This window comes from Leucopleurus acutus, assembly GCF_964270905.1.
Source record: "Leucopleurus acutus genome assembly, chromosome: 2".
Lineage (NCBI taxonomy): Eukaryota > Metazoa > Chordata > Mammalia > Artiodactyla > Delphinidae > Leucopleurus > Leucopleurus acutus.
In genome coordinates, this window is record NC_139143.1 from 135955642 (window position 1) to 135970200 (window position 14559).

Genomic DNA, 14559 nt, shown 5'->3' on the forward strand with positions numbered 1-14559 from the left:
TTACTTCACAGTTGTGGCCATGCACAGAGTGGTATTTCTTTTTTTTTTCTTTTTGCGGTACGCGGGCCTCTCACTGTTGTGGCCTCTCCTGTTGCGGAGCACAGGCTCCGGATGCGCAGGCTCAGCGGCCATGGCTCACGGGCCCAGCCGCTCTGCGACATGTGGGATCTTCCCGGACCGGGGCATGAACCCGTGTCCCCTGCATCGGCAGGCGGACTCTCAACCACTGCACCGCCAGGGAAGCCCTGGTTTCCTCTTATTAGGAACTCTGGGCTTCCTGGATCTGGATGTCTATCTCCTTCTCAAGGTTAGGGAAGTTTTCAGCCATTATGTCTTCAAATAAGATTTCTTCTTTCCCTTCTTTCTGTTCTGTATTTTTCGTCTTTGTTCTCTTTCCTTCTCAGTTTTGGAGATTTCTGTTGAGATTTCTTCAAGCTGAGAGATTCTTTCCTCAGCAGTGTTCAGTGTACCAATAAGCCCATCAAAGGCATTCTTCTACAGTGTTTTTGGCTTCTCACTTTTCTTTTTGGTCCTTTTTTTTATGATTTCCATCTCTCTGCTTACATTGCCAATCTGTTCTTGCATTTTGTCTACTTTATCCATTAGAGCCCTTAGCATATTCATCACAGTTGTTTTAAATTCCTGGTCTAATAATTCCAACATCCCGGCCATGTCTAGTTTTGATGCTTGCTCTACCTCTTCAAAATTTTTTTTATCTTTTAGTATGATTTGATTTATCTTTTAGTATGATTTTTATATCTTTTAGTATAATTTTTTATCTTTTAGTATGATTTTTTTAGTATGATTTATCTTTTAGTATGATTTTTATCTTTTAGTATGTTTTTTTATCTTTTAGTATGATCTTTTAGTATGATACATATGATACATGATGTATCAGGTAAAAGGAGCTGCTGTAAATAGGCCTTTAGTACTGTGGTGGTAAGGTGTGGAGGAGGCAGGCATTTTAGTCCTTTGATTAGGTTTCAGCCTTTCAGTGTACCTATTCCTGTGGACTATGAGCTTCACAAATGTGTCTCAGTTTTTTTCCCCACCCTTAGGTAGGACAAGACGTCTCCAGTGTGCTGGTGCTGGGTATTTCCCTTCCCACAGGTCAGTTAGGCTCTGAAAAGACCCTGGCAGGCTGTTCTCTGCTGAACTAGTTTATTCTGAGGGCAGGCATTGTTAAGAACAGAGTGCTCTGGTATATTTCAGAATGGTTCCTTTTCCCCTTCCCCTACCAGAAGCATGAGGGATTTTTTTTTTTTTTTCTCATACTCACTCTGGGAATCTGGTCCAGCTCCTGGAGATAAAGCTCACAAAATGCAGGGGCTTCCCTATGACTGGGCCCCTTAGAGTTTTTAACTCTCAGACTTGTCCACACTGAACCTGCACCAATTCATCATTTACAGTTCAGGTTTTCCTACCCCAGAACTGGTTCCCACAGCAGTTTCTACTTCTGAGTCTCTGCTGCAGTAAACTGTGACTCTCCAATCTTAGAGGCAGCAGTTCTTTTCCCTGTGTCCTTACCTCTTTTTCAGATCCAAGAAGAGGTGTTGATTTTTCAGTCTGTTTAATTTTTTACTTGTTGTTAGTACAGAATGGCAACTTCCAAGCCCCTTAACTGTGGAACTGGAAACTCTGAGTCCCATCTTCTTAACCTGAGGACAGAATGCTCAGGTGAATCTGCCCAGATCCTTCTCTGTATCTAGCTGGGTTTTACCATTCTTAATATAGTCCCTACTCTCCTTTCCAGTAGGTCTCCTTAGGTAAGTTGAGGAAACTCATTTCACTTCACAGACATGTTCTGTTTTACCATACTCCTGAGAGCAGCAGAGAAGTCATGGTGAACAGAAAACACAAAGCAGCCCACTTACCCTGACCATGTTTTCAGTGGACATTCAGTGCCTAGCTTGTCAGGTGCTGTTAGTGGGTTAAGCTCTGTGTTTCCAAGGACTTACTCATGGTCTCACCCTGTGATTTCCCTCTAAGTGTCTCTTATAAACTCTCAAAGAAGCTGAAGTCAGATTATGGCCCAGATAGTTCTGCTTGTCTTCTCTTGGGAGTCCTCATCTAATTGTCCTCATCTAATAGTGGTTTTGTTTTCTCCTTATGCATCTGTGTTAGTGTTTGCTATTCTGTTTTTTTAACTAGACAGTGTATTATCTAGGTATACATTGTTTGATGGTTGATGGGCTTGTTAGTTCCTTGGCAATCCCAGCCTAATTTATGGACATCAAAGTGGTCTTGGTGACCAAAGACAGACCCAAGCAGAGAAATGCAGGTGCTGGTAGTTGGGAGATTGGCAAGTAATAGCTGATGCAGAATGGATACATGCAGGACCCCAATAGCATTTGCCATAGGAGAAAAAAACCTTAAAACAAAGCAAGAGAATGATCAATACAAAAGTTACGCAAAGTGAATACTTCTTTTGGAGGTAGCTCGAAGGAAGGGGCCTATGATGGGAGAGTGTCCAGGGGGCTTCTAAGCATCTAAGGATGTTCTATTTCTTATACTGGTTTGTGAGTACATGGTATTAATTCTTAATTCACATATATGTGTTATACACTCTTCTGTGAAGGTATATATTTCACAATAAAGGTTTTATTAAAATAATGGGTATAGCACAGGGAACTCTACTCTGTAATGGCCTATATGGGAAAAGAATCTAAAAGACAGAGGATATATATATATGTATAACTGATTCACTTTGCTGTACACCTGAAACTAACACAACACTGTAAATAAACTATACTCCAATAAAAATTTTAAAAATAATGGTACAATTTATATTAAAGAATTTGATACAGACCAAGTAAGTATTGAGATTTTACGGATCAATAAAAAAGCATGTCTTCCTTGCCTGATTTTGGTTGAAATTGAAAGAGATTCAGGAGTCACAGAGAAGGAAATAAAAGTAGTACCTTTATTACTGATGAAGTTAATTGAAAAATGTAGCCTTAAATCCACAGCTAAGTGGACTTGCTGTTTTCCCCTCCAGAATAGATCTTACCAATAGTAATTGGCACAGCTAGAAAAGCACAGACCTCCTCTGCATGGGTGAGAACAGACCAGAATGCATGCTTTTTGCAAGTGAGCAGGTTTAACAAAAGAATCCAGAAGTGGCTGAGCTGCAATTCCTTCTCCTAAACTCTCCTATAGGATTAGCCATTTCTCTTTCCCTGGCAATTAGTGAATGAGGGACATAGAGAAGCCAGAAATGTCAATTTAGCTGAAGTTGCCTCTGTAAAGATTCACAAAAACTGAGGAAAAGTTTTCCCACCTAACAGTATACATACAATAATTTATTACAGAAGTGTCATTTCAAAAAAATGGATAATTCAATAAATGTATTAGTGTTCCTGGCTAACTTTTGAAAATACAGTTAAATCCTAAAACTCAGTAGATTTCATAAAGACAGTTTGTTTTCTATGTATATTATACTACAATAAAAATTCTTTTAAAAAAGTATGTGTGATATGAGCTCATTTTTATTAAAAATATGCATTTATATTTGTTCATATACAAACACATATATATTTATGTCAGTCTGGAAAGACATGCATGAAAATGTTAGCAGTTATTATTTCTAGGTGATGGAAATGTAAGTCTTACCTTTTCTTTTACAGTAAGCATGTCCTTTTACTCAGCTAAAATAAAATTATTTTTCTTCCTTTTTTTTTTTTTTTTTTGCGGTACGCGGGCCTCTCACGGTTGTGGCCTCTCCCGTGGCGGAGCACAGGCTCCGGACGTGCAGGCTCAGCGGCCATGGCTCACGGGCCCAGCCGCTCCGTGGCATGTGGGATCTTCCTGGACTGGGGCACGAACCCGTGTCCCCTGCATCGGCAGAAAGACTCTCAACCACTGCGCCACCAGAGAAGCCCAAAATTATTTTTCTATAAATGTTACGTGGCCAATTGTTACTCTTTTATAGTCTGAATTAAACTAGTAGATAGAAACAATGTTTTAAAACTTGTAACAACTTTACACAATCGTACACACAGAAATGCTCAAAACATACATATAGTAAGGAATACTTTTTTTTCTGATAGTAATTAAAATAAGATTTTTTTAATAGTGTATGACAGTATAAAACTGGGAAGTCACACTCATTATTTATTATTCTACCTTGTACATGATATTATGGCATGTACATAATATCTGTTTCTTAGGTTTTCTGTTTCTTAGGTTAATTTTTATTCCAGTGAACAAATGTAATGATGTTACCTAAACTAAAATTACCAATGAATGTTATTTGTTATCTTTAAAGAAGAAACAACTTTAAATCACCAAAACATCTTACATTGCTCATTTATAACTTGTATATTTATTTATGTAACAATTATCTTATTAGTGACCATGTAACAATATATTTCTGTATGCTCAACTTCCTAAACTTTTAGTTAACGGAAGAAAAAGAAGGTTAGGTAATTCAAAATTCAAAGAAATAATTTCTTTCTAAGGTCTTTTACTTTGTGACCATGGAAATTGTACCCTTTTCAATTCAGCAAAATATACTAGGTATTTATTTACTCTGTGCATGACTTTGTTACATACTATCAAGATAAGTTCATTAAGATAGAAATGTTATTATGAGATGTGAATTAACATTCTTACTAATTGAAAAAATTGTTAAATACCAGAGCTCTTTCATTCCACATCATGAAAATAAAAGTTCTAACAATGAAGTAGTTGCATTTATTAGATCTAGATCCTGTTTTGATTTTCAGGGAAAATAACTTTTTATTAAATCATTGTACTTTAACTGAAAGTTTAGTAAGGTTAGCATGTAGGAATATATCATTACATGGTCACTGATACAATAATTTATATATGAGAATTTCATTGTTATATCAGCAATAAAAGGGGTTGGGCACTTTTTATTTTTATATATTAAAGATAAATAACATTACCAGTTTTTGTTTGGAGGCCATTGCTATATTTGCTAATTTGATTAAATATAGAAAAATTAAACAAAAATTTAAAAAGAGAAGGTAATTACCATACTAGTCTATAAATTTCCTGAGAACAGTCTGTCACTTTCCCAAGTACAATCTTTACACATTAGTATATAGGAAATTTAACTTGATAAAAATGGAATTATATGATTACAAATAAAAAGTACTATAGAATATAGTATGTTATATGTTAACCTTAAGTAAAGCACCTTAAAACCTTATTATAACATGGTTGTCCAGGACCATATCAAGGCAGCCCTATACTGACAGACTAATGAGATTATGTGGCAACAGTTTGGGATAAAGAGAGGAAGGCATGGGGATCAGAATAGATGGTGAGGATTATTTGCAGCTATTACTAAAATATTAAGGTATTTGTAGATGCTAAAAGTGTAATGGCTAAGGATCTCTTAAGGTGTCCTCTTGATTTATTTCTTTTTCATCGTTACCTACTTCCTGCCATTGTTGGAAAACAATAGTATTTTTTCCCTGAACAATAGATTTTCTTATCTTAGATTTTGCTATAACTCGTTATATATAAGCGAAAATATTAGAATTTGGTTCAAAATACTTTGTACCTTTCTGTTTCTTTATTTAGGCATAATGTCCACTGCTTGGGATTTGTACGATTCTTATAATGCTATGGAGCTTTCATCTTTACCAGTAAAAAGATCTACAGTTGATTCAAGTAGTAAAGCAAGCATACCTTCTAAAGACTGGGACCAAAGACTGCCAGGGAGTAATTTAGAAAAAAGTAAGATTTCATTTATTTCAGTTTTTTAAAAATTGGGGTAAAATTGGTATATAACATTATATTAGTTTCAAGTGTACAACGTATAATTCAATCTTTGTCTACACTACAAAGTGATCACCACCATGTCTAGTTACTATCTGTCACTCTATAATTAACCCACCCCCTTTACCCATTTCACCTACCCCCCAACCTCCTTCCCCTCTAACAACCATGAATCTGTTCTCTGCATTTATGAGTTTGGTTTTTGTTTTGTTTTTTACATTCCACATATGAGTGAAATCATATGGTATTTGTCTTTCTCTCTCTGACTTATTTCACTTAACATAATACCGTGCATTTCCCTGATAATTAGTGATGTTGAACATCTCATGTACCATTTGGAAAAAATGTCTGTTTTGCTTATCTGTCCATTTTTAATCAGATTTTTTTTTTTTTTTTTTTGCTATTGAGTTCTTTGAGTTCTTTATATATTTTGGATTAACCCCTTATCAGATATATGGTTTGCAAATATTTTCTCCTATTCAGTAGGTTGTCTTTTGATTTCATTGATGGTTTCCTTTGCTATGCAGAAGCTTTTTAGTTTGATGTAGTACCACTTGTTTATTTTTGCTTTGGTTGCTTTTGCTTTGGAGTCAGATCTAAAAAATCAATGCCAAGACCAATGTCAAGAAGCTTATTGTCTATGTTTTCTTCCAGGAGATTTATGGTTTCAGGTCTTATGTTTCAAGTCTTTAATCCATTTTAAGTTAATTTTTACGTTTGGTGTAAAATAGTAATCTAGTATCATTCTTTTGCTTGTGGCTGTCTAGTTCTCCCCACACCATTTATTGAAGAGACTATCCTTTCCCCATTGTATATTCTTGGCTCCTTCATCATAAATAATTGACAATATATGTGTGCATTTATTTCTGTGCTCTCTATTCTGATTCATTGATCTATGAGTCTGTTTTTATGTCAATACCATGCTGTTCTGATTACTAGTGCTTTGTAGTATAGTTTGAAATCAGAGAGTGTGTACCTCCAGCTTAGTTCTTCTTTCTCAAGATTGCTTAGACTATTCACTGTCTTTTGTGGTTCCACATAAATTTCTGAATTATTTGTTCTAGTTCTGTGAAACCTGCCATTGGAATTTTGATAGGGATTGCATTGAATCTGTAGACTGCTTTGGGTCACATGAACATTTTTTTTTTTTTTTTTTTTTTTTGCGGTACGCGGGCATCTCACTGTTGTGGCCTCTCCCGTTGAGGAGCACAGGCCCCGGACGCGCAGGCTCAGCGGCCATGGCTCACAGGCCCAGCCACTCCATGGCATGTGGGATCTTCCTGGACCGGGGCACGAACCCGCGTCCCCTGCATCGGCAGGCAGACTCAGCCACTGCGCCACCAGGGAAGCCCCACATGAACATTTTAACAATGTTAATTCTTCCAATCCATGAGCATGGACTACCTTTCCATTCATTTGTATCTTTTAAAATTTCTTTTATTAGTGTCTTGTTATTTAAGATTTTTTGGAATGTTTTCATGTGACATTTTTAACAAATTCTTTTGTAGTAGTTACAATATTTTCTTTCTGGTGGAACATGAAAAATACAACTTTTACTTAGAAATATCATTGTTACTCTTTCACACAGTCTTGAACTTTGAACTGAAAATTTTATTTTTTCTTGGATACCTGTCAAGAGTTTCAAAGATCGTATCTTTCTCTGTCGCTTCTTTAATTGCTCTTAAGCTCTTTTTCATACACGTAGGTTCCACAGTTTTCTCTCTCTCTTTCTATACGTTAGATAACTTGTAAGAAAAATAAAATATGCAAGCTCTGTGACAACATAAAACGGAGATACGTTAACAACAATGGCTTTTAATTGGGGACAATTTTACCTTTCCTAGGGGACACTTGGCAATATCTGGAGACATTTTTGGTTGTCATGACTATGTTGACATTTTGGGTAGATGCCAAGGATACTGCTAAAATTTTGTCAATTCACCAAACAGCCCCACAACAAAAAAAATTATCTGGCCAGAATGTCAATAGTACCAAGGCTTGCAAATCCTGCATTACAAATTTAGCTTTTAGTATGTTAAGTTTTAAGATTAAATGTTATAATTAAAACCAACACAAAACTGTAATTCTCCAGATATACTGCTATGAAAGAATTTTTACAAAGTTCAGTTATAAGAAGTTTGTTAAGTTCCACTTCTGATTATATTGTGATTATATAATTTTTGTCTCCATATTCTGAACTTCTGAGTCTTTTTCTTCTAGAATTATATTACTACATTTAAGGGATGGTCTTTACTTCAAACTATACCCTGGCAAAGTTTTGTAAAGTTTTGGTAAATTTTCATAAATTGAACTCAAATATTTCTACTCTCACTAATTTTGACCCAAAGACAAATGTAATATTTAAAAATAGTAAATCAGTAAATATTTTGAAAAGCCAAGTTTAAAAAGAATTGGTAATTTTCAGAAAACAATGACCTTATTTATAATGACTACATACCCTTCAGAGATACAGATTCATGGAACTTATCACCTTATAACTTGCTCTATCATTGTTTCTCAAGTTTAATGTTAAAAATGTCTAAACTTTAGATGTGTTACCTATATCCTTTTGGTTTTTTTAAATGATATTTATGGTATGTAGACTATATCCATATTTTACTGAAAGTTATTTATAATGAACACCAGTTCATTTTCCCAGAGGAAAGTGAAGGGGAAGAATGAATCATTAGTAACCATTAAAGAAACATTATTTTTTGTTATTTAAATATTAATGTCCATACAGTAGGTTTGCTTTTAGAAGATTCCAAAAATTGCTAGGAAAAAAATCAGTCTTAGACTAAAAATTACATGAGACTTCAAAATATATTATCCCACCCCCATTAAAGCCATTGATCCACAAAAAAGTGTTAGTGGAAGGTCCTACAAGGAAAATGTCTCAAATTGCGGGTCTTTTATTTCATGTGTGTATGGGTGTGCTTTTAAAAGCAAAAAGGGATAATATAATTATATTCAATAACTACAATACAAACTGAAAATAAATTTTATTTTATTATGATGGCCAGTTAGTGGAATAGGAGACCCCAGAACTAGGAAAAGGGAGAAAATAAAACAGAAAAATGTATGCAACAGAGCCGAATGATCAGATTTATTGAGAATTAAAGTAATTCAGATAAAAACTAGGACTAGGTCACCTCTATGGTCCTTTTTGACTCTGAGATTTTGTAATGTAAACACAAAGAGAAGAAAGTTAAATATGATCCATATTGCTTTAAGAAGTATTTCTATTCCATTTAAATTTTGAATGTATGGGTTATATTTTAACCTCTGTTATCATATTCAAGGGAAAAATAGGCCAATAGTTTTCATTTTGGAAAGTGTATAAGGCCATAGCTCAGTTCACAGAGAAAAATTATTTTCTCTTAAAGGCTTTTTTTTTCTTTTGCAGTAGGGTTTTAGATTTTAAAAAATGAGTAGGCATTTTAAGCAAAGGTTTATAGAAAAGTTGAGCAGATAGTACTGAGAGATTCATATAACTCCATCTCTGTCCCAACTCCACACAAAATTTCCCCTATTTCGAACATCTTGCATTAATGTAGTATATTTGTTACAATTCATAAACCCATATTAATATATTATTATTCATAGTTTACATTATAGTTTAATCTTTGTGCTGTACTGTTCTATGAGTTTTGACAAATGCATAATGACATATTTCCACTATTACAGTTTTACATGGAATAATTTCACTGACCTAAATTTCTCCTGTGCTCCACCTATTCTATCATTCCTTCTTCCCTATACCCCTGGCCACCACTGATCTTTTTATTGTCTCTGTATTTTTGCCTTTTCCAAAATATCATATAGTTGGAATTGTATAATATACAGCCTTTTCAGACTGGCTGCTTTCACTAAACAATATGCATTTAAGATTTCTCTATGTCTTATCATGACAGCTCATTTATTTTTATCACTGAATAATATTACATTATATGGATGTACCACTGTTTGTTTATCTATTACTTTATTGAAAGATATTTTGGTTGCTTCTAGTTTTTGGTGATTATAAATAAAGCAGCTATAAACATTCATGCGTTGGTTTTTTGTGTGGATATAAGTTTTCAACTCATTTGGGTAAATACCTAGGAGTATGATTGCTGGATCATATAGTGAGAGTATGCTTAGCTTAAGAAACTATGAAACTGTCCTCAAAAGTGGTTGTACCATTTTGCATTGCCACAAGCAATGAATGAGTATTCCTGTTGCTCTCATTCTTGGCAATATTTGATATTGTTACTGTTTTTGGATTTTTAGCTATTCTTTTTAAAATTTATTGACATATAATGGATATAATATTATATTAGGTTCTGTTTTACAACATACTGATTCAACATTTAAATACATTATGAAATAATCACCAGGATATGTTCAGTAACCACCTGTCATCATACAAAGTTATTACAGTATTATAAGCTATATTCCTTATGCTGTATATTACTTCCTTGTGACTTATTTTATAACTGGAAGTTTGTACCTCTTAATCCCTTTTACCTGTTTCACCCAACCACCCACACTCATTTCCTCTGCAACCACCTGTTTGTTCTCTGTATCTATGTCTGTTTCTGGTTTTTGTTGTTTATTTATTTTGGTTTCTTGATTCTACATGTAAGTGAAATCATACAATATTTGTCTTTCTCTGACTTATTTCACTTAGGAAAATGCCCTCTATATTCATCCATGTTGTTGCAAGTGGCAAGATTTCATTCTTTTCTATGGTTTGGTATTATTCCATTATATATATACCATATCTTCTTTATCCATTTATCTATCAATGAACACTTAGGTTGTTTCCATATCTTTGCTATTGTAAGTAATGCTGCTATGAATATTGGAGTGCATGTATCTTTTCAAATTAATGTTTTCATTTTCTTCAGATATATACCAGGCAGTGGAATTGTTGGATCATATGGTAATTCTATTTTTAGTTTTTTGAGGAATCTTCATACTGTTTTGCGTAGTGGCTGTACCAATTTACATTCCCACCAACAGTGCAGGAGGGTTCTTTTTTCTCTACATCCTTGCTGACACTTGTTATTTATTGTCTTTTCTTTCTTTCTTTCTTTCTTTTTTTTTTTTTTGGCTGCATTGGGTCTTAGTTGCTACATGAAGGCTTTCTCTAGTTCCAGCGAGTGGGAGCTACTCTTCGTTGTGGAGCACGGGCTCTAGGTGTGTGGGCTTCAGCAGTTGCAGAATGTGGGCTCAGTGGTTGTGGCTCATGGGCTTAGTTGCTTTGCGGAACGTGAGATCCTCCTGGACAAGGGATCAGACCCGTGTCCCCTGCATTGGCAGGTGGATTCTTAATCACTGTGCCACCAGGGAAGTCATTATTATCTTTTTGAAGTTAGCCATTCTGATAGGTTTCAAGTGATATCTCATTGTAGTTTTGATTTGCATTTCCCTGATCATTAGTAACGTTGAGCATCTTTTCATGTGTCTGTTGGCCATCTGTAGGTCTTCTTTGGAAAAATACCTACTTAGGTCCTCTGCCCATTTTCTAATCTGATTATCTGGTTTCTTGATATTGAGATGTATGTGTTCTTTATATATTTTGGATATTAACCCCTTATCAGATACATGATTTGTAAATGTCTTCTCTTGTTCGGTAGATTGCCTTTTCATTTTGTTGATAGTGTGCTTTTCTGTGCAAAAGCTTTTGAAATTGATGTAGTCCCATTTGTTTATTTTTGCTTTTGCTGCCCTTGCCTGAGGTGACAGATCCAAAGTTTTCCTAGCACTGCTTATTGAAGAGGCTGTCTTTTCTCCATTGTATATTCTTACCTATTTATCAAAAATAAGGTGACCATATGTGTGTGGGTTTATTTCTGGGCTTTCTATCCTGTTCCATTGATCTATATTTCTGTTTTTGTGCCAGTACCATACTGTCTTGATTACTGCATCTTTATAGTATAGTCTGAAGTCAGGGAGCCTGATTCCTCCAGCTCCGTTTTTCTTTCTCTAGATTGCTTTGGCTATTCGGGGTCTTTTGTGTTTCCATACAAATAGTGAAATTTTTTGTTCCAGTTCTGTGAAAAATGCCATTGGTAGTTTGATAGGGATTGCATTGAATCTGTAGATTGCTTTGGATAGGATAGTCATTTTCACTATGTTGATTCTTCCAATCCAGGAACATGGTATACCTCTCCATCTGTTTGTATCATCTTTAATTTCTTTCTTTAGTATCTTATAGTTTTCTGCATATAGGTCTTTTGTCTCCTTAGGTAGGTTTATTCCTACGTATTTTATTCTTTTTGTTGCAGTGGTAAATGGAAGTATTTCCTTGATTTCTCTTTCAGATATTTCATCAATAGTGTATAGGAATGCAAGAGATTTCTGTGCATTAAGTTTGTATCCTGCTACTTTACCAAATTCATTGATTAGCTCTAGTAGTTTTCTGGTAGCATCTTTAGGATTCTCTATGTATAATATCATGTCATCTGCAGTGACCGCTTTACTTCTTGTTTTCCAATTTGGATTCCTTTTATTTCTTTTTCTTCTCTGATTGCTGTGTCTAAAACTTCCCAAACTGTGTTGAATAATAGTGGTGAGAGTGGGAAAACTTGTCTTGTTCCTGATCTTAGTGGAAATGGTTTCAGTTTTTCGCCATTGAAAATGATGTTGGTTGTGGGTTTGTCATTTATGGCCTTTATTATGTTGAGGTAAATTCCCTCTATGCCTACTTTCTGGAGGGTTTTTATCATAAATTGGTGTTGAATTTAGTCAAAAGCTTTTTCTGTATCTATTGAGATGATCATATGGTTTTTTTCCTTCAGTTTTTTAATATGGTGTATTACATTGATTGATTTGCATATATTGAAGAATTCTTGCATTCCTGGGATAAACCCCACTTGATCATGGTGTATGATCCTTTTAATATGCTGTTGGATTCTGTTTGATAGTGTTTTGTTGAGGATATTTGCATCAGTGATATTGGCCTATAGCTTTCTTTCTTGTGACATCTTTGTCTGGTTTTGGTATCAGGGTGATGGTGGCCTTGTACAATGAGTTTGGGTGTGTTCCTCCCTCTGCTATATTTTGGAAGAGTTTGAGAAGGATAGGTGTTAACTCTTCTCTAAATGTTTGATAGAATTTGCTCGTGAAGCCATCTGGTCCTGGGCTTCTGTTTGTTGGAAGGTTTTTAATCAAAGTCTCAATTTCAGTGCTTGTGATTGATCTGTTTATATTTTCTGTTTCTTCCTTGTTCAGTCTCAGAAGCTTGTGCTTTTCTAAGAATTTGACCATTTCTTCCAGTATGTCCATTTTATTGGCATATAGTGGCTTGTAGCAGTCTCTCATAATCCTTTGTTTTTCTGTAGTGTCAGTTGTTACTTCTCCTTTTTAATTGCTAATTCCATTTATTTGGGTTTTCTCCCTGTTTTTCTTGATGACTCTGGCTAATGCTTTATCAATCTTCTTTATCTTCTCAAGGAACCAGCTTTTAGTTTCATTGGTCTGTGCTATTGTTTCCTTCATTTCTTTTTCATTTATTTCTGATCTGATCTTCATGATTCCTTTTCTTCTGCTAACTTTGGGTTTTTTTGTTCTTCTTTCTCTAATTGCTTTAGGTGTAAGTTTAGGTTGTTTATTTGAGATGTTTCTTGTTTCTTGAGATAAGGTTGTACTGCTATAAACTTCCCTCATAGACCTGCTTTTGCTGCATCCCATAGGTTTTGGGTCATCGTGTTTTCATTATCATTTGTTTCAAGGTATTTTTTGATTTCCTCTTTAATTTTTTAAGTGATCTCTTGGTTATTTAGTAGTGTATTGTTTAGCCTCCATGTTTTTGTATTTTTTACAGATTTTCTCCTGTAATTGATATCTAGTCTCATAGGGCTGCAGTCAGAAAAGATGCTTGATACAATTTAAATTTTCTTAGATTTACCAAGGCTTGCTTTGTGTCCCAAGACATGATCTATCCTGGAGAATGTTCCATGAGCCCTTGAGAAGAAAGTGTATTCTGTTTTCTTTGGATAGATTGTCGTATAAATATCAATTAAGTCCATCTTGTTTAATGTATCATTTAAAGCTTGTGTTTCCTAATTTATTTTCATTTTGGCTGATCTGTCCATTGGTGAAAGTGGGGTGTTAAAGTCCCCTGCTATGATTGTGTCACTGTCGATTCCCCTTTTATGGCTGTTAGCATTTGCATTATGTATTGAGGTGCTCCTATGTTTTGTGCATAAATATTTATAATTGTTTTATCTTCTTCTTCGATTGATCCCTTGATCATTATGTAATGTCTTTCTTTGTCTCTTGTAATAGTCTTTATTTTGAAGTCTATTTTGTCTGATATGAGAATTGCTACTCCAGCTTTCTTTTGATTTCCATTTGCATGGAATATCTTTTTCTATCCCCTTACTTTCAGTCTGTATGTGTCCCTAGGTCTGAAGTGGGTCTCTTGTAGACAACATACATATGGGTCTTGTTTTTGTATCCATTCGGCCAGCCTATATTTTTTGGTTGGAGCATTTAGTCTGTTTACATTTAAGGTAGTTATCAATCTGTATGTTCCTATTACCATTTTCTTAATTATTTTGGGTTTGTTATTGTAAATTTTTTCCTTGTCTTGTGTTTCCTGCCTAGAGAAGTTCCTTTAGCATCTGTTTTAAAGGTGGTTTGGTGGTGCTGAATTCTCTTAGCATTTGCTTGTCTGTAAAGGTTTTAATTTCTGCATCACATGTTAATGAGATCCTTGTTGAGTAGAGTAATCTTGGGTGTAGGTTTTTTCTGTTTCATCACTTTAAATATGTCCTGCCATTCCCTTCTGGCTTGCAGAGTTTCTGCTGAAAGTTC

General features: G+C 34.8%; 1 protein-coding gene across 1 annotated transcript in view; it reads left to right on the forward strand.

Annotated features, from left to right (window-relative positions):
• DNAI4 (dynein axonemal intermediate chain 4) overlaps positions 1-14559 on the forward strand; it is a gene marked incomplete at its 5' end in the record, with an annotated part of 123748 nt that overhangs the window by 55778 nt on the left and 53411 nt on the right. Inside the window, 1 exon segment of the mRNA XM_082863468.1 lies at positions 5554-5709. Within this exon segment, the coding sequence (XP_082719594.1) occupies positions 5554-5709 (156 nt within the window).